Genomic DNA, 25,929 nt, shown 5'->3' with positions numbered 1-25,929 from the left:
TTGGAGATTTTGATTACTGATTCAGTCTCTCTGCTTGTTATAGATCTGTTGAGATTTTCTATTTCTTCTTGAGTCAGTTTTGATAATTTTTGTTATTTCTAGGAATTTATCTGTATCCTGTAGATTATATAATTTGGCATACAGTTATTCATAGTGTTTTCTTATAATCCTTTTAATTTCTGCAAGGCTCTAGTAATGTCCATACTTTATTTCTCTTATTATTTATTTGTGTCTTTATTTAATAATTATTTCCTTTTTTATTGAGGTATAATTGACATATAGTATAATGTTTCAGGTGTACAACATAGTTATTTGACATTTATATATATTGTGAAATGATCACCACTAGTCTAGTTACCATGTCACTGTACAGAATTAATATAGTATTGTTGACTATATTCCCCATGCTGTGCATTGCAGCCCCATGACTTATTTATTATATAGCTGGAATTTTGTACTTCTTGATTCCTTTCATGTATTTTGGTCCCCCTCCCAATACCTTTCCCCTCTGGGAACACTAACATACTCTCTGTATCTATGAGTCTTGGGTTTGTTTTGTCTTTTAGATTCCACATATAAGTGAAATCAGGTGGTACTTGTCTTTCTCTCTCTGACTTACTTCCTGAGCATAATCCTAAGATTATTCTTGGCTTGTCTCTCTCTCTCTTTTTTTCCCTTTTCTCATTTGTTTTGTTTCTTAAATTCCACATATGAGTAATGTATAGAATTGTTGAGTCACTACATTGTACACCTGAAACTAATATAACACTGTATGTTAACTACACTGGAACTAAAATAAAAAAAAAACAATATTGTCTTCCAATCCATATATGTATATATTTTCTAGATACAAGTCCCTTATCAGAGACTATGATTTACAAACACTTTCTTTCATTTTGTGGGTTGTCTTTATTTTCTTGATGGTATCCTTTGAAACACAAAAGTTTTTAACCTTGATGATCAAGTTCAATCTACTTTTTCCATGTTGTTACAAATGGAAAGATTTCATTCTTTTTTTAATGATGAGTAGGATTCCATCATATATATATATATATATATATATATATACACACGTGTGTGCATGTGCGTGTATACACACCACATCTTCTTTATCCATTCATCCATCAGTGGACATTTAGGTTGCTTCTACGTTTTGGTCATTGTAAATAATATTGAATTGTAATATAATTACAATTGTAATTGTAAATAATATTGAACATAGGGGTGCATGTAACTTTTCAAATTAGTGTTTTTGTTTTCTTCAAATAGATACCAAATAGTGGAATTGCTAGATCATTAATTGATGATCAGAGATTATTAGGGTCTCTTTCTTTGGAGTGAAAGAACTCTCCTAAAACTCTTTGGTGTTAACAGTGCAAAAATTTAAGTAATTGTACTATAGTTAATGCCTTTAAGAAACCACCCTGGATTTTTTTCAGATTCCAGGAAGAAAAGGAAAAGTAGATATTTGTGTTTTAAATCCAAAGTGTATCACTGTTGGTGAACTATATGGACAACTGGATCCTAATACTATGGAATGGACTGATGGATTATTATCAACAGCAGTTCGAAATTATGTATATTTTAACACTGCAAGGAACTCAAAGAAAGACAGCGATTTCAGACTGAAATCAAGAATCTCGGATGCATCTAATGTAAGTTAATATGGAAGGATTATTTTTATTTGATTATTGTGGATTACTTCATTGTTTAAAGATTGATATTTAAGCATTATTAGATACTTACCAGTATTAAAGTAAATTTAAAAATTATTTTGATCAGTTTTAAAAAAGGAGAAAAATTAGAAGCTATTAAAAAAACAGAAAATGTGACACTGTGCTTTAAAATGCTTGGTAAACAATAAAATAAAATGAAAGATACTGCCTTTTAAAGTAACACAGAGTGGGTTAAGTGTAAGCAGAGGATGATCTAGTGATGCTGTCACCACCGGTATACCTTATAAATGAAGGAGGTATGAAAATACTTCACTGGAAAGGTGAAAAAGGTTTTGATACAAAATTCATCACAAAATCAACATAAATCGCAAACAAAAATTGGAATGTTGTATTCTCATTAGTTATAAGTAGAAATTACTAGTAAATTTCATTAGCCAAAATACATTAACAGAAGAATGGCATTTAGAACCGAACAGATAAGCAAAGATTTTTTTTAAAGTTTTTATTTAAATTCCAGTTAGCTAACATAGAGTGTAATATTAGTTTCAGGTGTACAGTATAGTGATTCAGCAGTTCCATACCTCACCCGGTGCTCATCATGACAGATGCCCTCCTTAGTCCCCTTTCTCTATTTCCCCCGTCCCCCCACCCACCTCCCCTCTGGTGACCATCAGTGTGTTCTCTAGAGGTAAGAGTCATTTCTTGGCTTGTCTCTCTTTCTCTCTCTCTCTTTTTTTCCCCCTTTGCCATTTGTTTTGTTTCTTAAATTCCGCATATGAGTAATGTATAGAATTGTTGGACCACTATGTTGTACACCTGAAACTAATGTAACACTGTATGTTAACTACACTGGAATTAAAATGAAAAAAAAAATATTAAGTCTTCCAATCCATGTGTATTTTTTTTTCTAGATACAAGTCCCTTATCAGAGACTATGATTTACAAACACTTTCTTTCATTTTGTGGGTTGTCTTTATTTTCTTGATGGTATCCTTTGAAACATTAAAGTTTTTAACCTTGATGAAGTTCAATCTATTTTTTCCTTTGTCACTTGTTTCTTCATATCTGAAGAAAACTTTGTATAATCCAAGGTCAAAAGACTTTCTTCTATGCTTTATTCTAAGAGTTTTATAGTTCTCACTTTTATATTTAGGTCTTTGGTCTATTTTGGGTTGATTTTTGTGTTCAGTATAAGGAAGGGATCCCAATTCATTCTTTTGCATCTGAATATCCAGTTGTTCCAGAACTATTTGTTGAAAAGCCTGTTCTTTCCCACGTTGAATTGTCTTGTCACGCTTGTCACGCTTTTCAAAATCAACTGATCATAAATGTAGGGATTTATTTCTAGACTCTCAATTCTGTTCCATTCATCTTTGTCTACCCTTATGCAAATGCCACGTTTGATTACTGGAGCTTTGCATTAAGTTTTGAAATAGAAAGCTAAAGTAGTTTTTAAGACCTTGACAAACTGATTCTAAAATGTGTATAGAAGAACCAAGGTCCCTGATACTCCTGAATTAAAGAAACAAGGGGAAGAATCTGGATCTGCCAGATGTCAAGAATTATTATAAAATTGGGGTACAACAGTGTGCTCTCGGTGCGCACTGAACTATTATGTGCCTATGACGTAATGTAAAAATGTGTAGAGAAAACAACAGAATTTTGTAGAGAAATTGATAAATCACATTTAGCGTGAGATTTTATTGCATCTTTCTCAGTAATTGATAGAGAAGGAATATAGTAAAGTGGCCGTAATTAAATTCTTTATACTAATTGTCACCAGTTAGAAATGGAAATAGGAAAAATTCTGCTAACAGTGGCAAAAATCTATAAAAAATATATTGGAATAAATGTAAAAGAAAGGAACTTGTGATTGGGGGGGTAGCAGGGAGGGAGGCAGGAATACCTATACAGTTGGCAAAAATTAAATAAATGAAAGAGATACTGTATTCCTATATGGAAAGACTTCTGTCCTAAAAATGCCAGTCTATACCAAATTATATATAGATGTAATGTCTTTCCAAGCAAAGTCCCACTTTAAAAAAATCGAATTAAATGACTTTAAAGTTCATTAGGAAGTATAAATGTTCCAAGAGTTCAAAAAAATCTGGGCAGAAAACCATGGTGCTTTTGTATTTCTAAAATGCTCTATATTAATTTTAGAACAAATCCATACTGTAATCAAAACAGTGAGGTACAATATAATACAGTGACCATAGCTAATAATACTGTATTGTACATTCGAATGTTGGTAAGAAAATGGGTCTTTAGAGTTCTCACCACAAGAAAAAAATATTTACCTATGTGTGGTGATGGATGTTAACTAGACTTATTGTGATCATTTCACAATCTGTACAAATATTGAATTCATTATATTGCACACCTGAGACTAATGTAATGTTGAGTGTTGAGTATATTTCAGAAAAAGGATAAAACAGATAGTACTTTTCAAAACCTGAATAAAAACCCTGGAACGTACTCACACAGAAATGGAACCAGACAGAGTCCAGAAACATTCAGATATATATAGGAATTTACTATGCTACTGAACTAATATTTCTAATCAGCAGGAAAAGCATTCTTTACTGAATTCACTGTTTATATAGTTTGCTATTTTCTGATGTGAAAACATAGAAAGACCCTTACCTCATTCCCTACCCAGAAATAAAATTCTAGGGGTCCCTGGGTGGCGCAGTTGGTTAAGCATCTGCCTTCGGCTCAGGGCATGATCTCCGGGTCCTGGGATCGAGCCCTGCATTGGGGGGGGGGGGGTCCCTGCTCAGCGGGGAGCCTACTTCTCCCTCTCCCTCTGCTCCTTCCCCCTGCTCTTGCTCACTCTTTCTCTCTCTCTGTCAAATAAATTTAAAAAGGAAAGGAGAGGAGAGGAGGAAGGAAGAAAGAAAGTTAAAAAGTTCCAGATGAAGTAACCAACTAAATATAAAAATAAAATTATAAAAACATAATAATATTTAGGGGCATAGTTTTAGAATTAGGAAGACCTTAACTAAAACTGGGAAAACCCAAAAATCATAAACAGAAGATAAAATTATTTGACTCTAAGTATAAGAAAATGTTTTTTTTCAATAGTTGCAACAAACAGCTTCTTACTAAAGCAAGCCGAAGTCTGGAAGAAAATATTTACAGCATCTTATAGGAGTTAGTGTCCCTGCTGTAGATGAGGTGCTGTAAGAAATAGATGCGAATAAGAAAGGATGGAACAGTTCGGGAGATGAGGAAGGCCGTGACTAGGACGTTGATAGAACACATGAAAGTTGTGCACATATGAAAGATGCTCAGCCTAAGTATTAGTCAAAAAATAAAAATCATAACAATGATAGGCGTCACATTTTTTTCTCATCAGGTTTTCACAACATAAGAATATCAATAGCTGAAACATTTGGTGTGAACGAAAGATGTGGAGAAACAAACATTCCTACATCTTCTTGGTGGGAGTATTATTGTCACAAACTAAAAGAGAAATCCAGTAGAATTTATTAAAGACTAAAATCCAGAGAACATTTGACCCGTAATCCCACATTTAAAAAAAGAATCTAGAGAAAGAGATGCGGTAGAGCATAATGACTTAGGTACAGGGCTGAGAAGGGCAGACTTTTGCAATAGAAATAATCATTGGAGATGGCCTTGTCCTGATGAGCCTTGAGTATTAGAAGTGGCTGGCTACCGTCTGTTGGGTTGCAAGGCCTGGGCCGAAGCGTGGTGCTCACTCCTGTGTGAGGTCTCTCTGTGGAGCCCACTCTGTGCCCAAGGCATTGCTCTAGTGTTTGGTCGGCTTCCCCTACTCTTGGGGGCAAAGAAAACCAGTGCTGATCAGCTGATGATATGGAACGCAACCCTGTTGAGGAGATAAATAATAAAGTCCCCCAGATAATTAAGACTTTCCCTTTTTTATACTCAAGAGAGCATATTGAGCATATAGTCCATTGGAATTGGAACGCGTGATCAAATTAGCATTATTGATTACATATTTTAGGTTTTCCAACTCGATTTCTCTGATGCAGCAGATACTGACGTTAACATACTTGAGAAGGAGGAGGGGAAAGATGTTAACATTCCAGGAAGTCAGGGTAAGTGTTATTATTAGAGTCAATAAAGTGATTGATTAACTGAGAAGACAAACTGAACCAAAGAGCTTCATTTCTATCTTTAAAAACATTTTGATTAATGATATTTTGTTCTTGTCCTATGTATTTTTTCTGAATTTGTTTATTTAGAATTTGGGTACTGTTACCACATCCTATGGTATGTTCATCTACAATTCTGTTATAGAAGCGGTAGGTCTCATATAACCCTTTCAGTTTCTAAAGCAACATTAGTATCTTCCAAGAACCAAGCAGATATTAAAGTTAGAAGTGATATTGTGTGGAAACCTAACTAGTGTCGCCTCTGAAGTGGGACTCGAGACAATGTGCCTATTCCCAGGCCAAGTACTACAACCCAAGCGTACTCCTCTAAAAACAATTGCACACTTGCTGTGTGTCTGCAGGGGATGGACAGCCTGTGTGGGTGTGGGGGGTTCTGCTCCGGAGGAGGGGGCAGGGTGCTGCTGGAGCCCCACCGCCACCGGTGCTTTCACGGCCCATGGTGACCCTCTAGCCACACACTCATGCTGAAAGAGGCTTCCAGAAGTCCTCCATTGTGGTGTGTCCCTTCTTGGGGTTCGGGTTGGGGAGCATAGTCCTTGAGCACAGCAAGCTCCCTTCCAGGGTTTGAAGACAGGCCCCGAGGCGCCTATGTCAGCCAGTCTGGCCATCCACACCCTGGCTGTCTTCCCTCGTCTGCTGGGCTCTCATGTCCTTCAGGCGGCTCACTATTTTCTACGGCCACAGTGACCCCCACGTTCCTCCCCTAGCTTGACCAGTGGGTTTTCTAGACCTGTGGAGCAGGGCGGTGCCTGTAGCAATGGAAAGAGGAGTCATGGAAAAGAGAAATCCGTGGATCTTCTCTTATCCAGAATCTAAGGGCTGATTATACAATGCAGTAATCTAAGAATATTGAAACAATGTTTCGAGAATTACTAACTATATGCTGTGGATAGTTATTTTTATTTAATAAATATTAGAGACTGCATATAAACATATTCGGTCTAGTGTTTTCTAGGATATCATTTTCCAAACGAAATAGAAAATTTGCAAGATTGTAATAAAAGAAGACTGAGATTATTCTCAGTTACCTTAAAAATATCTTTCTCTGCAGACTATGATTGGCAGTGGATTATTTTAGATGGTCCGGTGGATACATTCTGGGTAGAAAATCTAAACTCTGTGCTGGATGATACCAGAACATTATGCCTGTCAAACAGTGAGAGAATTGCCCTAACTAATAAAATACGACTGATTTTTGAAGTGGACTGTCTCTCTCAGGCCAGTCCTGCTACTATCAGCCGATGCGCAATGGTCTATATGGTAAGTTTCCAAAAATACATTTCTTAAAGAAAATGTATTGTTAGTCATTATCTACAGCATTTCTGATGATGTTCTGTCGTTGCCCCTGGACTCAGCAGGGTGATCGCAGTGGTTCAGTTTTGTGTCCCCTGAAGCCTCCTAACCCAGAAGTGAGTATGAGCGTAATTACGACTGCTCCGTACCTGCAGGGTCCGTGTTCCCCACAGCGGTGAACGAGTGCGGCCCTCGCTAGGCAGTCCAGGCCGCGGGCATGGGTTATTTCTCCAGGAGAGAAATGACTGCCCCGAAGCCTTTTTGCTCATGCTCTCTGACCCTCAGACCTCACGGAACCCAGTACCCTGGTGCGGGGGATGGAAGACACCACAAAGACTAAGTTTCTTCTCTCCAGGACATTAATTACCAGCCATGACTAGCCCTGTGTTTCTGACCCGTTTAGCTCACCATGGTGAAGCTATATGCTGTCTTTCCCCTCCCCGTGGACACAGGACCTTAACGCTCCTGCCTCCACGCAATCCCCCAGTTGCTTCTAGTCTTGTAAGACTGTGGTCACAAACCACACATCGTTTCAGAGATGGGTCATTCTTTCTTTTTTTTTTTTTTTAATTTAAATCCAATTAATTGGCATATAATGTATTATTGGCTTCAGAGGTAGAGGTCAGTGATTCATCAGTGCTCATTCCATCACATGCCCTCCTTCATGCCCATCACCCAGCTACCCCATACCCCCACCCCCGACTCCTCCAGCAACCCTCGGTTTGTCTCATATGATGAAAAGTCTCTTATGGTTGAGACAGGTCATTCTTTAAGCTATTTTTATCAGTTGCACTTTAACGAATGATGATTCTGAACCATATTTTGCCGGGGGCAGTGGTGAAGTAGAGATGGTAAGAAAGAAGATGGACACTGTATTTTTCTTTATTTACATAAAATTATCTTGTGCTTTATATTGTTAGGATCCTGTTGATTTGGGATGGGAGCCTTACATGAAGTCATGGCTTTTGAAAACTTCTAAAATTATGAGTCAAACAGGAGTGAGTTGTCTTGAATTCATGATGAAAAATAGTGTTGCAGATGGACTACAGTTTATAAAGAAGTATCAGAAACATCAGCCATTTCCTGTCCAGGGCGTAACGATCGTTATAACTCTGTGCAGAATTCTTGATGCTTTCTTTGACTTCATGGGTAAAAATGGAGGCTTTGGAAAATGTGAGTTTTTCCCCCTTATGTTAGTGGTCTTGTATCCCAGCTCATCGATGCCAATTATATTCATCACCTTCTATTGAGTTTTATAAAAGAAAACAAAGGAAGGAACACTGGGAATTTTAAGTCTGTTTGAACCAACAGCAGACATGCACATGGAACAAACTAGAAACCGTTTATAAAGGAGCACATCAATAAAGTAAAGTGATATCATATGTTGAAGTGTCACAAGAAAAATGAGTATAAGGAATCCCAAGAGGGTCTCTATTAGGGAAGAATGCTTTTGATATGTTTTAAAGATTCTTAGAGATAGAAATAGTGGGGAAGATGTGTCCAGAACCCAAGGTGTAAACTCTAATCATGCAAAGGTGTAAATGTGGAAAGTGGCATGAGGTGAGAGCAAAAGATTCAGAAAATAGTATAGCATCATGGGTAAAGGCATAGTCTCTGGACTCAGGATGCCTACCTTCAGACACTGGTTCTTGTCCGGCTCCCAACAAGACGGGTAATTAGTACAGGCTCCCAACTCTGCCTCCAAAACACAGTTTGCGATCCATCAAACTAACAGACATTGTGAGAAATCCCTGAGATGACAAGATGTTTAAGGTCCCTGTTGGGGGAGCAGCAGTCCTGAGCAGAAGAGAGCTGGATACCATGGCTGGGAGAATATTTACGTGGGCCCCTCCCCTTTTCACGGCTCTGAGCGGACCATCGGCCTTCCCTTTGCGGGTCAGCACGCCACAGCCCAGCTAGAGGCAGCAGGAACACAGCGTGTTGGCGGTGACACCTGACTAGGTTAAGGAACAGCTACGAGCATATTTCTTCCCACTGCCAATCCCCTTTGCATCTTAAAGTCTATGTGATTAAGAGAAAGAGGCTGCATTTGAAAAAGAGCAGTGTCACTGTGGATACAAGTTGTTAGCACACAACTTTCCTGCCTGAAGAGTGTCCACTTCCTCTCCAGATGCACAATTCTAAATTCATCAGAAGCATAAGCCAGGGAAGTGGGAGTACTAGAAACAAGGCAAGAAGGAGTTAAGAGGAGGAACATAATAAATGGTTGAATGCTGACGTGGTTAGCTGGATGGCAGCTCAGCCTAAGGGTTCTCCCGGATCACAGCGCACGAGGCGCCAGAGTGAGGAAATACCACGTCTGTGTCTGTGTGCGCTTCAGCGGAACTAACTAGAAGTAGTCATTTACATAATATATGCATGTGTGTATGTTTATGTGTGGGTGAGGGTGTGTATTTAGTTAAAAGATGAATAAAAGTTAAAAGTGCAGCATCCATATAACAGAACCTCCAGAAAGAAATTTTTTTAAATAGATAGAAGGGAGGGAATATTTCAAGAAATAATTACCAAGTTGTTCTAGAATTTGAGAAAATATAAGACCTAAGATTGAATAGGAGCCTGGACTATTAAATAGATTAGGAAAGTAAAAACTCACACCTAGAAGTATTATATTGATATTTTGTCATCTCCTCCCCCCGCCCAGTTCTTGGATGCTCTGTTTGTGGGACTTTTTTGTTTGTTCTTTCTTCGTATTTCAGTTTGAATAACTTTTGTTGATTTCTAATCCAAGTCACTGATTCTTTGCCACATGCAGTCCCCTGGATAAGCCCATTGGAAGAATTCTCATCTCTGTCATTGTGATTTCTATTTCTAGCATTTCCATTTGACTCTCTTTTTATAGTGCTCAGTGGTCTGCTGAAATTCTCTGTTCATTTTACGTCAGATGTTTAACAATTTGATTGTAGCTGTTTTAAATTCTCGACACCTGGGCCATGTCTGGATCTGTTCTATTGACTGCTTCGTATCTTGGCAACAGGACTCTTTTTCATGCTTATTTTTGTGTCTCATAATGTTTTGTTGAATGCCAGAGATTGTGGGGAAAGGAAGAGTAGAGACAGGTGTATTGAGTTTATACCTGGAAATGGTTACACCTTTTCTTCTGCCAGATTGTTGAGTTAATAGTGGGGAGAGTTGAGTCTGTCTGGACCAGGACTTGGCTTTATTGGTGCTTATAGTTATCTTCGGTGCGCCACAGACTTCAGAGTCTCTGTGCTCCCCCACGTCCCCTGGAGATAGACGGCTGTTGTTGTTACTTGCTGTAAGGCTCATAGTAGGAGCAGGGATGATTTCTAGGTTCTCCTACTCTAGCCTCATTCTAAGGCGGGCTCTGGGCACCTGAGCCTCAGGCCTGGGGTTTCTCAGCAAAGAAACAATTTGTTGTGATTTAAGACTATCTAAGATTAAAGGGAGATTCTAAGGAATTCCAGAGAGAAAAAGCCAAAAGGATTATAAGAACAGTTTAACACAAGATTTCTCAACAGCAATACTGATTAAGGGAAAAAAATGACTTATTTTCAAAGCATTGTATATTTAGCTAATTAAACATATTCTCAGATAGGCAAAGCCTGAAAAAGTTTAACACAAGAGACTTAAGGAGTAAGTACTGCAAGAAATGGATTAAGGAGAATTATATGAGCTACTGAAGTTAGATGTGATTAAATAATTTAGTAAAACTTAATGCAACCAAAGTAAGCAAAGAACACTTCTCAAAAGTATTAACATAAAAATTCAGAACAAAATTTAGACAATTCCAACATAAAGTGGATAGGAAGGGAGGAAGTGGGGCAGTTCAAAGAAAGCTGAGAGAGAATGATTATCTGCATTGTTTGAGGAAAAAAACAGAAGCAAAATCTAAAAAGTGACGGAGAAAAATAAACATAAGTATAATCTTAATGTGTTAGGAGTAAGCCTCAGAGTAATAATAAAATCCATAGAGGGACGCCTGGGTGGCTCAGTCAGCTGGGCATCCGACTCTTTGTTTCAGTTCAGGTCGTGATCTCAGGGTCGTGGGATCGAGCCCCCAGTCAGGCTCCACGTTCAGCAGGGAGTCTGCTGGAGATTCTCTCCCTCTGCGCCCCCACTCACGTTTGTTTTCTCTCTCTCCTTGAAAGTAAATAAATAAATCTTTTTTAAAAATAATAAAATCCATAGCTTTAAATATGCAAAGGAATATTCTTTACAACAGAGGGTAGCAAAGGAAACCAAAAGAAAGAAATTTGAATAACAAAAAAATTGATCCAACTTTAACAATAATTACGATAATAGGAGTTAAACTCCCTAGTTTAAAAGAAACTGATTTCAATTTGTTTTGTAGTTTCTATTTTCTTATTTCGAGTTTTTATTTAAATTCTAGTTAACATATAATGTCATACTTGTTTCAGGTGTAGAATTGAGTGACTGATCACTTATCACACCCAGTGCTCATCACAACAGGTGCCCTCCTTAATCCCCACCCCCTATCTAGCCCATCCCCCCACTCACCTCCCTCCATCAGCCCTCAGTTTGTTCTCTATAGTCAAGAGTCTTTCATGGTTTGCTTCCCTCTCTCTCTTTCTTGAAACTGATTCAATTTTAAAACAAACAAATAGTAACTTTTTCTCTACAAGTATCATCATTAAATCAAAAGGATACAAATGGAGCTGCCACTTTGGTTAAAGAGTTTGGCAGTTCCTCTAATGTGAAACATAGTTACCATTTGACCCAGCAGTTCCACTCCTAAAAAAGACACCCAAAAGAAATGGAAATGTGTCCATGCAAAAAGTTGGACATAAATGTTTATAGCACCACTATTCATAATAGCCAAAAAGTGGAAACAAGCCAAATGTCTGTTAAATGGGTAAAGGAAGTGTGGTTTATCCACACAGTGTATATTTCTGGGCCATAAAAAGGAATGAAACATTGATTACAGGCACAGTATGGATGAACCTTGAGAACATTATGCTAAGGGAAAGAAGCCAGTCACAAAGAGCATACACTGTATGACTCCATTTCTATGAAGTGTCCGGAATACACACACCTTACGTAAGTTGTGCTGCTAGAGGTTGGGGGAGGGAGGAAATAGGCAGTTCTGCTAATGGCTGCAGAGTTTCTTTTTGGAGCGATGAAAACATTCTAAAATTATAGTGGTATTGTCTGCACAACTCTGATTATACTAAAAGTCACTGAGCTGTGCATTTTTAAAGGGGGAATTCTATATTACATGAATTATATCTCAATCTATTATTTACAAAGATGAACATGGAATGGCTGGGATAAGGGGTCGAAATAAGATACATAATGTAAATAAAAAGAAAACCAATCTGTCAACTTAAAATATCAGCCCAAATTTTATTTTAGCATGAAAATTGTCTTAAGCAATTAAAAGATTAGGACCTATTAAGAACATTTAGAGATATATATTCCAGATTATGATATATACACAGCCACATGGAGGGAGGGGGAGAGAGAGGGGAAATATATAAACAACAGACAGAAGAACTAAGTGTTAAATAAGCAAATCAGTAATCACAGATACTTTAGCAGCCCCTCTTGGGAGGCCTCCCAGGTAAGCATACAGAGAAATTCCTACATCCTGCAGCTGAAGGGAAATGAAAGCTCCAGGCCAGGACTTGTTCATCAGAGTGGCCACGCTTTAAAAATGACCAACCCTGATACTCAGGGTGGAAGCATCTGAGCAGACATCACCCCAAATACTGACCCCCCCCGCCAGGCTCAATTCTCCAAAGTGTGTGTTACTAATAGGTTCAATGCTGGTGGCTCTGGAGACCAGAGCAGACAGCAGGGGCGACCATTACTGAACTAGTCTCACTGGAGGGCCTAATGGAGCGCTTACCTCCAGAAACCAGAAGAATTCAGCCAAGCAAGGGTGGGGGAGGCAGAGATGATTCTCAGAGTTATTAAGATATTAGTAGAATAAGATACTGAGATAAGTTATTAGTAGATAGTAAGATATTAGTATCTAATATATTAGATCATATTATATATTAGATGTTAGATTAGATATTAGATTGTATTAGATGTTAGATTAGATAGTAGATAATGAGATATAAGATAGTGTCTAAGATATTAGATAGTAATATGTTAGGATAAGTTATCAGTAGAATGTAGCATCCCTAGGGGCAAAATATATGGGCAACCAACTAGGTACCATCAGCTTGTATTATGAGCAGAAGTCCAAGATGAGTGATCAGGAGGTGAGGATAGCTGTCTCAATAATAAGTCAGGATCCCCAGCCCATTTCCAAACCCGAGCCAGCTTTCAGGCCCAGAACTCACTGAATAAAGAGGAGGCTGGGACCTTCTGCAATATCATGGGAAGTATTTCTAAAAATAATTACACTGGTCCTTCTCCAAAGGAGACTGCAGCCACTTACTTGAGTAACTTACACTAGGGAGAGAGGGATACTCAACGGTTTTTAGAACTGTTGGACACAGGGTCTGACTGATACTGATATCCAGAAACCGAAGGCATCTTCATGCTCCCCTTGCATTAGAGTGGGACCTGCGAGGGCCAGATAATAAAAGGAACAGGGACTCTTGACCAAGGTTCAATTTACTGAACTGGCAATTAAGAATTCCACTGGGAATTAAGAATTTAACTTTTTAATGCTATTGTTTAAGTTTTAAAATCTTAATTTCCATTTGTTTATTGCTGGTACATAGAAAAACAATTGATATTTTATACTGATAAAGACATGAGTATTGTATTTCCAATCAGTGTGCATTTTATTTCTTGTATTTGTCTTATTGTACTGGGTAGGACCTCCAATATAAAGTTTTGAGAGCAGACATATCATTTTTTCTCCCAATCTGAAGGAGAAATCATTCATTTTTCACCATTTCAGTATCATTTTAGCTATAGGTTTCTTTCACAGACGTTCTTTATCATGGATAGTGTTTTTTTTTTAGTTTTTTCTGCATATATTGAGATTATTAAATATTTTAAATAAAGCATTTTCTAATTTCCTTGGTGATTTATTCTTTGTCCTGTGGTTGTTTGGGAATGTGGAGTTTATTTCCAAATATGTAGGGAGTTTCTAGATGTCTTTTTGTTATTGTTACTAATTTCTAGTTTAATTTTTCCTGTTATAAAATGTACTTTGCATGATTTCAGTGCTTTACTTTTATTGAGACTTGTTTGATAGCCCAGAAGTTATCTATCTAGGCAAATGTTCTTGTGCACTTGAAAACAAGAATATCAACTTAGTCTAGTTGATAGTTTTGCTCAAATTTTCTTTATCTTTTCTGAGTTTCTTGCTCCATATTCTGTCGGTTAATGAAAAAGGAGTATTAAAATCTCCAACTGCAGTTGTGATTTTTCTTTGTATCCCTTCAGTTCTGTAAGTTTTCCCTTTGTGTATGCTGAAGCTGTTATTAGGTGCACACATTTAGACTTGTTATCCCTTCTTGGTGCATTGAATCCTTGGTTAATTGCCCTTTCTCTAAAATCTGCTTTGCCTGATATTAACATAGCCACTTCTGCTTTTTCATCAACATCTGCTACCCCGCGTTCCATCCTTTCACTTCTAACCTGTGCTTTTGCATTTGAAGTGCCTTTCCTGTTGACAGACTATACTTGGTTGTCACTTTGTTATCATCTGATGGTCCCTGGCTTTCAGTTGGAGCATTTGGAGCATTTATTTAATATGTAAGGTTATACATTACATAACATATATGTAAATACAGGAACACTTTGAGAGACTAACAAAATTTATTCAACAATACAAAAAATAACTAAACATAACTTCTAAAATAACACATGTAGCCACTGAATGGAAAACTGAGTGGATGGGCTAATACTGACATAGTTTTATCTAATGCTGAAAAGGGAATGAGCAAACCAGGGTATAAAAAAGATGCCACGAAGACAGGAAAATTCTCACATACATTTGTTTGGAGTTCCAGAAAAATCATGAGGAAAAGGCTATATGCAAAAAGTAAATGGGTGAGAATTTTCCAGAACTGGTAAAATAGATGTATTCTCAGTACAGAAGGTGAAACAAATCTCAAGCAAGACAAATAAAATGAAGCACTCACCTACATTTACTGTCGTGAAACTACCAAGCACCAAAGACAAGAATACATTTGAAAGGTAGAGAAAAAGGACAGATTACCTGCTAAGACCTCATAACTAGATTAACAAGAGACTTTTCAACAACAAAAATGGAAGCCAGAAAACAATCTAATGTATAATATAGGCCGAGAAAAAGTAACTATTAATGAAAAACAGTGATGATTTGGACAAGATAAATAACAAAAGTAGCTCAACAGATCAATAAGAATAAACATTTTAGTAAATTCGACTAGTTATCCTTATTTTTTAAAAAAGAGCTTGTTGCCTCACATTATACACCAAAACAAAGTAAGTCTCAGGTAGAGTAAAGTGACTAATTGAAAAAAAATGACACTGGAGAACTTTTAGAAGGAAATACAATAGAATGTGTTCATGATATTGAATCAATGATGGACTTCTAATATACAAAATTTCAGAAAAAGATTGGTATATTTTTCTATAGAAAAATTAAGACTGTGTTTCTCAAGCATCAAAAGTTTGAAAGACAAGCCCCAGATTGTAACACATATAACCAACAAAATATTATTAGCCAGGTGTATAAACTATATGGATTAAAAGCTACATGTATGAACACACATGACGCTCCACATACCTAATGAGTAGAATAAGCAAACTGGTGAAGTACATACAATTGACACCACATATATAGATTTTTAAAATCCTATAAAGTGAAGCTGTATACATTTTAGGGATACATACTACTGAAATGATTTTCATTGCTCATGACAGCAATAAACAACCACTTCAGCCTGGTAGCAATGTCTGCAGGAAACAGCTAGAATGTGATCTGAGAGCTGCAGACACAGGTCTGTGGATGTATCAGGAATGCTTCATAGCTCAACCCACAGGGAGTCTTAAAAAACACTTACTGTTCAGGTTTTATATTTTGTATATACTGTGTGACTATTGCACAATGAGTATTTTTTATGAAATGTACAACTCGTACTATGGAGGTAAAACAGATCAACAAAAACAGTGATCAAAATAATGAAATTTAAGGAAACGGGGAAACAGAAAGCATGTTTAAACACGTCAAATAAAATGACAAACAATACCAAATATGTCACTGATTGCAATGAAGATAAAGATTCCCAAATTTGATTTTTCAACCCTACTATAAAAGACACACTTAAATCGAAATGAAGATCGAAAACAAAGTAATGCGGGGGGCCTGGGTCACTCAGTCGGTGAAGCGTCTGCCTTCAGCTCAGGTCATGATTCCAGGGTCCTGGGATCAAGCCCCATGTCAGGCTCCCTGCTCAGTGGGGAGTTTGCTTCTCCCGCTCCCTTTGCCCCTCCCCCTCCCCCACTCATTCTCTCAAATAAATAAAATCTTTATTAAAGAAAGAGTAATGGAAAAGGTATACAAGAAAACCATTAGCTGTACGTGTACATATGTGTTATATGTACATACTCATCTGTATATGGGTTGGCAATAGTAATAGGAGGCAAAAGGAGTTGTAAGCTAAAAACATTGAAGGGACAAAGGAAGGGCATTTTGTGTTGGTAATTGTAACTATCCAGTAAGAAAGTACACAATTATGAGCATTTATGCAATTAACAACATGGCCTCAAAATACTTAAATCAAAAACTGACAGAATTATAGGAAATTGTCAAATCCACAATCATGGTAAAAAAATTTTTTTGGATGATTTGACATTTACTGTCTAATTTTATTGAGAAATAATGACATCCAACACTGAATAAATTTAAGGCATACAGCATGATGGTTTTATTTACATTTATTGTGAAATGATTACTACACTAGGTTCAGTTAACATCCATCTTTTCATATAGATACAATAACAATAAAAGGAAAAAGAAAAAAATTGCTTTTTTTCATAAAGTTTTATTCTCATGGTTTTCCTTCTTTTACCATTTCAACAGATTTGTTTTCTGTTGTCTTTCAGATTTTAATTGTATTTTCCCAATTTATAAAAAAGGGTTTTTTTTTAAGTCAGAAAAAACAAAACATAAAAGAACCAAAAATATTTTAAAGAAAAGTCATAAAAATTATAACCATCCTCATCAGTTCATTTGGTTCTGTGTAATTAATTGTTGTTGATATTGATCTTTTGGTATCGGTTTTATGAATTTGTAAGTTTTTTGATCAAAGTTCTGTAAGTTCTTAGTCAATTCAGTATCAGAGCCCTGTCCTCAGTAGTCTTTTCTGCAGCTCTCCTGGAACATGAAGCATTAGAGGAAAACAACTGTCTCTAAGTGACAAAAGACTTAAAAACAGCTCTGGTTAAAGATCTGATGAGAGTTCATTATAATGCAATTGACAAGGAGATTTGATTATTTTTGTGGTATCTTAATTTAAAAAATAACTAAAATGATTGATAACATTATACTAAGGCACCAGATTTGTAGAAATTTCATGCAATTTTTAGAATATTACATTAATAATATGCGTCTTTTTATATATAACCTAAAGAAAATTTAGTATCACTTTGAGAATGCTTTCTGTGTAATTTAATACTTCAAATAAGCCTAATTAGTTGAAAAATCTCTCTTTTATAGGGAGAGATAGCAAATCTTTTGAAATGGTCCAGGGACCCTCTTGAAAATCTCAAAGTTATTTCAAAGTCAAAAAGACTTCATTTAGAATTTGATTTGGGGGAATTTTATCAGAAATTTCACAAAGTTTTAAAATAATTGATCAAAGGGGATCATATCATTGTGAAACAATAGTTAGTTATTAATTTAGCCAAACTGACAAAGACTTGAGGCAAATAAAAGAAGTTACATAGTTGTTAAAAAACTTAACTCTTATACTACAGAAGACTCAGTTTTCTTAAGTAATCAAAGACCTGATAAAGACAACATGAATCCCCGTAGATTATTTTGGTAAAACACCAATCATTGTTTTCTAGGCAGATTACTTAAAAGGTAAAGAAAAACCTCATATAAAAAAAAAGAAAAGAAAAGAGAAAAACCTCATATAATCCTATCAAGAACAAATCAATAGTCCCAGAAAACTTTGTCTTTTTAGCAGATGAAAGAAAATTAAATTTTAGTTTCACATAAGCTCATTCTTGATATTAAAGCTTATTTTTCTTTAATCCAATTAAATAGAGATCTTTTATAAATTAATTTTGACAATATTGTCTAGATACAGAAAAATGTTACCCATACATGGCATATGTCCATTCAGATACATAAACATACGGACAGGCACAAGGAGAGCCCCTATAGCTCCAAGAGTAACATTTATCCATGAATCTGGTACAATAACATAGAACTCACTAGTTTATAAATAACTGTTGAGTCCCAGTTGTGTCTGTGGCATATGGCACAAGGGGCTGGAGGGGTAGAGGGGAGGCGGGTACAAACGCCACCTGGTCACAGGGGTCTTCTCACAACTACGAAAATTTCCTATAAACGAAACTTAAAATTCTTAAGAAAATGTTTAACCTTACAGATAATGAAAAGAGCATTTATTTGAAAATGGCATAAAATTTTCATCTAATAAGCAGAGATTTTTGAATGGGGAAAACACATCAATAGCTAGAATGTATTAACATGTAAACTCTCACAGAAGCTATTCAAGGTATGAATTGATTCAGCCTTTCTTGGAGAGCCATCTGGCAATATATGTCAACATCCATGTATTTGCCCTAGAATCTCTTATTCTAGGAACTCATTATAAAGAAATAATCACAGAAGTGTACAGATTTATGCACAAGGAGGTTTATTTTATAGCAGCATTATTTATTATACAACAGCAAGAACCTGAATTCCATCAATAGGAGAACGACTTCAGAAACCATAGTGCCGCCATGTCACGTTTCAGTGAGAGACACGAAGACACGCTTAAAAAACAGGATGAGAAGCCAACTCTTCTTCAGTTTTGATTTGGGTTTAAATTTTAAAATACTGTATTTAAATATTACATATTTATATAAAGGACCATAGTGAAATGCATCTACATTTAATCATTTGTTAACCTATGTGTAGTAGAATTATAGAATGCTAGGTTCTACAAGAAGCCTATATTATTTTAATATAAAGAAAACAAACATTATAAAAGAGAAAATAAGCTAAAAGGAAGAATGAGTAATTGCTCACTCTCTCTGTTCCTCTGCGGCATGCACGACCTGGACAGAACAGGTGGGTGATGGGGGAGGAGGGACATGGGTACAACCTGCCTAGAGTGCACCTGTTTGATGTTTGTTTTAGTAAATTCATTATTTGAAATTACATAGCTTTCTTTTCTAATCCTTCACTTCATTAGGACCCATTTACTATTTAGTTTAATGTACACCACTTTTGGAGGTAGTTACCTGAATGTCCTAAAGTTTTCATGTTGGAACGATCCAACTTACAAAAAAGTTGCTAGATGAGAATGAAGAAAAAAGTATGTCGATTTATGCTTCAAATAGATTAGAATCACTTCGGACAATTTCAGGTACATTCTCTGCTCCTCTTCTCTTAGAAGGGTAACTCCCACTTTGGTCTGATAAGGTACCTACGTGATAATGCATGAAATAAAGATGTTCTGTGACAATTCACAAACGAAACAATGTTGAAGGTTAAACCTCACTAAGTTACCAGGTAAATTTGGGGTCTGTTATTCACTGTGAAAAAAAAAAACTCTTTCCTTTTAGGCGAAGATTTGAAGGACATTTCAACTGAGGAGAAAAGTTCTTCACATTCAAAAGTTTCTGTCGAATTCAAGAGTATAAAAAAGAGGTCAGTTACCTTCATTCAACAGACAGCTGTTTAAGTACCTACTAAGTGGCAGACCCTCAAGCAAGCTCAGGATTACCTGTCAATAAACCAGGACCTTTGTGATTTATAATATCAGAATTCACTTAAGTTTATCTTACCGCAGCTTAAATAGAGCCCTTGTGTATCTAATGCAAGTTCACCAGATTTTGATGCTAAGTAAACTGGATAATATGAATACATCTGTGCAGACTCTGTACATATTTGAGGAAGGAATAAAACTGGCATGAATTTATTTCATGAATCTGCCATTTATGACCTGAGAAATGTTGAGCCAGTTGCTAAATATTTTTAAGCTTTGATTTTCTCATTTAGAAAACTGGAATAATAATGTGATGTGCTACATGTCTAGAATAGGGCCTGGTACATAGTGAGTGCTCAATAAATTACAGAAATTATTAGCTGTGCACGTCTGCCATTTTGCAAAATGGACAGGAGAGCCACTGTTGAGGCCTTCCTGCATCCCATTACAAGGCCCTGACACATTCGTGTCACATTTTCTTTTAAATGACAGAACATTTGGGGACACCTGGGTGGCTCAGTTGGTTAAGCATCTGCCTTCGGCTCAGGTCATGATCTCAGGGTCCTGGGATCGAGCCCCACATCGGGCTCCCTGCTCAGAGGGAAGCCTGCTTCTCCCTCTCCCACTCCCCCTGCTTGTGTTCCCTCTCTCACTGTCTCTCTCTCTCTCTCTGTCAAATAAATAAAATCTTTGAAAAAAAAAATAAATGACAGAACATTTAAATGTGGTTTTTACTCTGTCAAGTCCCCCTTCAATTCCCCCTCTTGTCCGCATCCTACTCAAACCTTCACTGTTTCCTACCTGTCCTGTTGCAAGAGCCTCCCAGTTGGTTTTCCCAGTTCTTCTAGTCCATTCTCAACATGACAGCTATACATTATTGTAAGCTTTTGTTAAATGGTGAGTAGCCATAAAAGAATATTTGTAAAGTATGTGCAAGACACAAACGATATACAAATCCCCTGTGCGCAGCACGCAGCTCTGAAAACACTTGTGGCTGATCTTTGAGGTCCCCCGCGTGTCTGTCCAGATCTTCTGCCACCCCGTCATCTGAGGTAACTACCAACCTGGATTTTGTATTTATCAGTACATTTCCAAACAATGTTATTTTCACCTTTACATGTTTTCAAACTTTAATGCCATCACCGTGTTCTTGGGTGACTTACATTGTTTTGTTCAGTGTTCTATGACTAATTCATTGTGCATGTAGGGACTCTTTACTTCACTGCTGTCTACTAGTCCATTGTATAAACCTGTTGATGGACATATGTGTTGTTTTCAGTTTTTGTTATGACAAATTCTACTGCGACTAATATGCCTGTGCTTGCGTCCTGGTATTTATATGCAGATGTTCAATTTTTTTAAGGTTTTTTAAAATTTATTTGAGAGGGAGAGAGAGAGCATGAGCAGGGGGGAGAGGCAGAGGGAGAAGCAGACTCCTCACTGAGCAGGGACCCCAATGCGGGACTCGATCCCAGGACCCTGAGATCATAACCTGAGCTGAAGGCAGAAGGGGCTTCACCGACTGAGCCACCCAGGCGCCCCAGAGATGTTCGATTTTTAAAGAAACATACACTACAATAAATAACACATTAGAATGTTTCTTTTTTATCAGCATTTCATGCCTTCCCATTACAGTCAGAATGGAAGGACAGAAGCCTTGTAGAGCATGAAAGCCGACCTCTGCACCGACCAGCTTCTTGTCTCAGTTCCTCAAACCAGCCTTGATCCTTTGACCTCCAGGGTGTGGCACATGTGTTCCTTGTGCTGGAAATGTTAATCCTCCTACATTTTGCCAAATCTCACTCAGTCTTCACGTCCCCGATCTCCTGTCACTTCTCCCCGGAGGCCATCCCTGCGTCCCACAGGCTGACGCAGTCCCCTCTACCACCGCTGCGCCCAGCACGTGTGACTGCCTTCCTTGCTCACATCACGGCTTATCATCCATGTTCTTGTGGAGAGAAGGCGTCACGTTCGCTTTGTGCTGGGGAGCTGATACATAGTAGGAATTCAGTAAACATTTGCTGAATGAATTATCACACGTGACTAAAAATTTTAAAATAGAACGGTACATGTGCATTGGACATTCATGATTGCCAATAAATCCTGAACTATTTTAAGTGCCTTGAAATCAAGCCCAAATCTCTCTCATTCAGTCCATCAGCATCAACGCTGTCATTACAGAGCCTAAGGGTCCACAGACCAGGGTGACTTTGCTGGCCCAGACTGGACGAGACTCTCCCCAGACTCACAGGGCCTGGCTTTAGCCAGGTAGAACTAGATCAACCTCTAGAACTTGGTTGAGAGGAATACAGAGTGAGGGACTATTCACTTATGTTTTCGTACATAGAGACCAGATCCTCTCCCAAAAGATAGGTAAACTCTCAACTAATAAACTGACCTAATAAATAAAAGTGAATCATTTGTACTAAATAAATGAAATAAAGGTTGACCACAAATCTCTTACACAAATGGTACCTTAAAAATAGTAGCAGTATATAATTTACATGACTTATCAATGAAAATTGTACATTAACCTTAAAACATTTATGTCAACACCTAACTGTATTATAATTTTTAATAATGAAACTTTGACATGATATTGAAATCACTGAACTTCCTTCTAAAAATTTTAACTCTCACCCTTCCACATGTGTCTGCCCCAGAGCTGAAAATACATGGTATCTGGAGAAGAATCCTGATAAATTAAAAATTATGCTTCAAAAGCTCTTCGTGTTCGCATTTACTTGGGCATTTGGAGGAACTTTAAAGCGTGAGGATGAGCATGAAGATGACACAGTACTGTATTCAAGCCACGAGCCTGGTACTCCTGCCAGAGTGACCTACGATTTTGACAACCTTGTGCATGAATTATTTGAAAGCAATCCACATATAGGTAAGTTCTGGGGGAAGCAGTCATAATCATGCTTAATTTAGAATATTAGTTTGGGGGCGTCTGGGTGGCTCAGTCGGCCGTTCGGTCCGACTCTTGATCTCAGCTCAGGTCTTGTCTCAGGGTCATGAGTTCAAGCCCCATGTTGGGCCCCTTGCTGTGTGTGGAGCCTACTTAAAAAAAAAAAAATACAGATACTTTGTCAGAGCCAATATAAATCTCTGGATAAAATTAAAAATTAAAAAGAGAGAGACACCTGGGTGGGCTCAGTCAGTTAAGGGTCTGACTCTTGATTTTGGGTCAGATCATGATCTCAGGGTTGTGAGATGGATTCTCTCTCTCCCTCTGCCCTCCCCCCCTTAAAAAATTAGTTTGAAACTCTTTATGGTTGGGCTCAAATTAAAAGGCCGATCTTTTAAAATGTGAGATTAAAGGTAAAAGCACATTCCAGTACTCTAACTCCAGCAAAAGGAGACTGAAGTATATTTGATTCCTGGTTGATTCTTGTTTCTAAGGAAGCTTTAACACAAGTAAGACAAGAACAAAGATAAAGCCTTGAAACTATGGCTTCAGCCCAGTTGAGCCCGCCAGCCATATAGCTGGATCTGTATTACACATATCATGCACCAGGAACTTCTGTAGATTGTAGCTTCATTTACTTTTTAAAGACTAATATTGTAAAAATTATTTTATGAAGCCTTAGATTTCTTTATTATGTGTGTTTTTTGAGTCAGTTCTAACAAATGTAATCTATTCTAATATTCTGAAATGGTAAGCCTTCCCAATTAACTGTTACTGATTAAAGGAACTTGGAACAGATGAAGTGATCCTTGGTGCAGGGACCAAAAAGACACAAAATAGTGAACATGAATATATTTAGAAGAACTTTGTTAAATAAAGATGAGAGCTAAAAATATTTACCAAAAGTAGATTTGACCAGTTTGTGTGATGTTAACTCTTAAAGTATCCTTTTGAAATTATTTGTAGAAGTTCTATTTAAGATATCTTTGATCACAAAGTCTTATGTTATTTCCTATGGAAATTAACTTTTTTGTTGTTGTTATGTTAGTCACCATACAGTACTTCATTAGTTATTGATACAGTGAATCATGGGAAATTAACTTTTTAAAAAGTATTTATTTATTTGAGAGAGAGCACAAGCAGGGAGAGTGGCAGGCAGAGGGAGAGGGAGAAGCAGACTCCCCACCGAGCAGGGAGCCCGATACAGGGCTCGATCCCAGGACCCTGAGATCATGACCTGAGCCAAAGGCAGATGTTTAACTGACTGAGCCACCCAGGTGCCCCAGAAATTAACTTTTAATATCATAGCATTGCATGTTAATTTGTTGTTGAACTTAGTGATTCAACTGGATATTGCTAACTCCTAAGATAAACAAATTGCCTGATTTATTTGTCAAGCAGAAATACCTCAAATTCCATTATTTCTTCTCCCTGTGAACCTAAAGACAAGACAATAAATTATACATCATGTTAGATTGTTTATCTTAAAACGATGAATATGAAGTTTTGTTCTGTCATCTGAAGTACCAATAGAAAAGCTAGTTTGAGACAGGGATGTAGGAATGAAAGGAGAGTCAGGTGGTCACAATCGTAAAAAGTATAAAACCATCAGAATGGAAATGAGAAGAGAAAGAAAGGGAGTCCAGAAACCTCCCACTTGTAGTCATCCTAGTCATCCTATGAACAAAACTGTAAAACACAAAACAATTAATACTAAGAAAGTCTACCAATAAAATCACATATCATTAAATTAATTCGTTCTAGATGAAATTATTATAGCCTAACAGAGACTTTAATATAAATGTATTTGGGGTTCTTTTTTGAAAGATAGATAAAGATTTTTTAAATAAATAAGCATATATGAAGCAAAAAAAATATATTGGAAATGAAAATAGAACATATGGCTATGAAAAAGGACCAGATAGAAATTCTGTAGTCATTCAAGTGAAAGAGTCAGTAGACCAGATGAACTCTACCCTTGGGACCATCAAAGAAAGAATTAGTAAACTGAGGGGTGCCTGGGTGGCTCAGTCGGTTAAGCGTCTGCCTTCGGCTCAGATCATGATCCCAGGGTCCTGGGATCGAGTCCTGCATTGGCTCCCTGCTTAGTGAGGAGTCTGCTTCTCCCCTCCCTCTGCCTGCTGCTCCCCCTGCTTGTTCTCCCTCTCTCTCTCTTTCTCTCTCTCTCTCTCAAATAAAATCTTTAAAAAAAAAAAATGAAGGTGAGATAAAGACTTTCCCAAATGAACAAAAGCTGAGGGAGCTCATCACCACTAGACCTGCCCTACAAGAAATGCTAAAAGTAGTTCAAACTGAAGTGAAAATGTTAATTAGAAGCAGGAAAACATATGAAATTACAAAACATGTTGGTAAAAGTAAGTATATAGTCAAACTCAAATGCTCTAATACTGTATTATGGTGGTATATGAATCACTTAACTCTAGTATAAAAATTAAAACCCAAAAACATTAAAAATTACTATATCCACTTAGATATGTAATGGATTCACAGTATAAAGAGAGAGAAATTGTGACATGGAAACCATACAGTGTGAGTGGAGGGTAAAAGCGTTTTTGCATGTGATTGATACTAACTTGTTACCAGCTTAAAAGATGTTTTATGTAAGTTTCATGGTAACCACAAACCAAAAACCAACAGTAGATACACAAAAGATAAAGAAAAGGAAATTAAAGCATACCACTAGGAAAAATCATCAGTTCACAAAGGAAGAGAGGAAGAAGGAACAGGGAACCACAAAACAGCCAGAAAACAATCAGATGACATTAGCCTTTTTGCTTCTAAAATTACTTTAAAAGTAAATGGATTAAATTCTGCAATCGAAAGATATAGAGTATATAAATGGATTTTTAAAACTAGAGCTGCCTACAAGAGATTCACTTCTGATTCAAGGACACACAGAAGCTCACATCGCAGGGACGGGAAAGGATATCCCAGGCAAACGGGAAACGGGAAGAGGGGCGTAGCCGAGCTGTACTTATATTGCACAAATAGCCTTTAAGTCAAAAAGCGTAACAACAGAC

At 37.1% G+C, this 25,929-nt stretch overlaps 1 protein-coding gene across 13 annotated transcripts in view; it reads left to right on the top strand.

Annotated features, from left to right (window-relative positions):
* DNAH14 (dynein axonemal heavy chain 14) overlaps positions 1-25,929 on the top strand; it is a 334,785-nt gene that overhangs the window by 164,989 nt on the left and 143,867 nt on the right. For all 13 annotated transcript variants that reach the window (XM_027613953.2, XM_027613959.2, XM_027613960.2 and 10 more), the window contains 6 exons: positions 1,440-1,655; positions 5,668-5,761; positions 6,891-7,099; positions 8,053-8,305; positions 19,835-19,919; positions 22,641-22,870. In XM_027613953.2, coding sequence (XP_027469754.2) covers positions 1,440-1,655; positions 5,668-5,761; positions 6,891-7,099; positions 8,053-8,305; positions 19,835-19,919; positions 22,641-22,870 — 1,087 coding nt within the window. The remainder of the gene's footprint in view (positions 1-1,439; positions 1,656-5,667; positions 5,762-6,890; positions 7,100-8,052; positions 8,306-19,834; positions 19,920-22,640; positions 22,871-25,929) is intronic.

The sequence above is a fragment of the Zalophus californianus genome, chromosome 10 (assembly GCF_009762305.2).
Source record: "Zalophus californianus isolate mZalCal1 chromosome 10, mZalCal1.pri.v2, whole genome shotgun sequence".
Taxonomy (NCBI): Eukaryota; Metazoa; Chordata; class Mammalia; order Carnivora; family Otariidae; genus Zalophus; species Zalophus californianus.
Note: the sequence above shows the minus strand (reverse complement) of the source record. Positions and strands in the feature narration are given on the sequence as shown.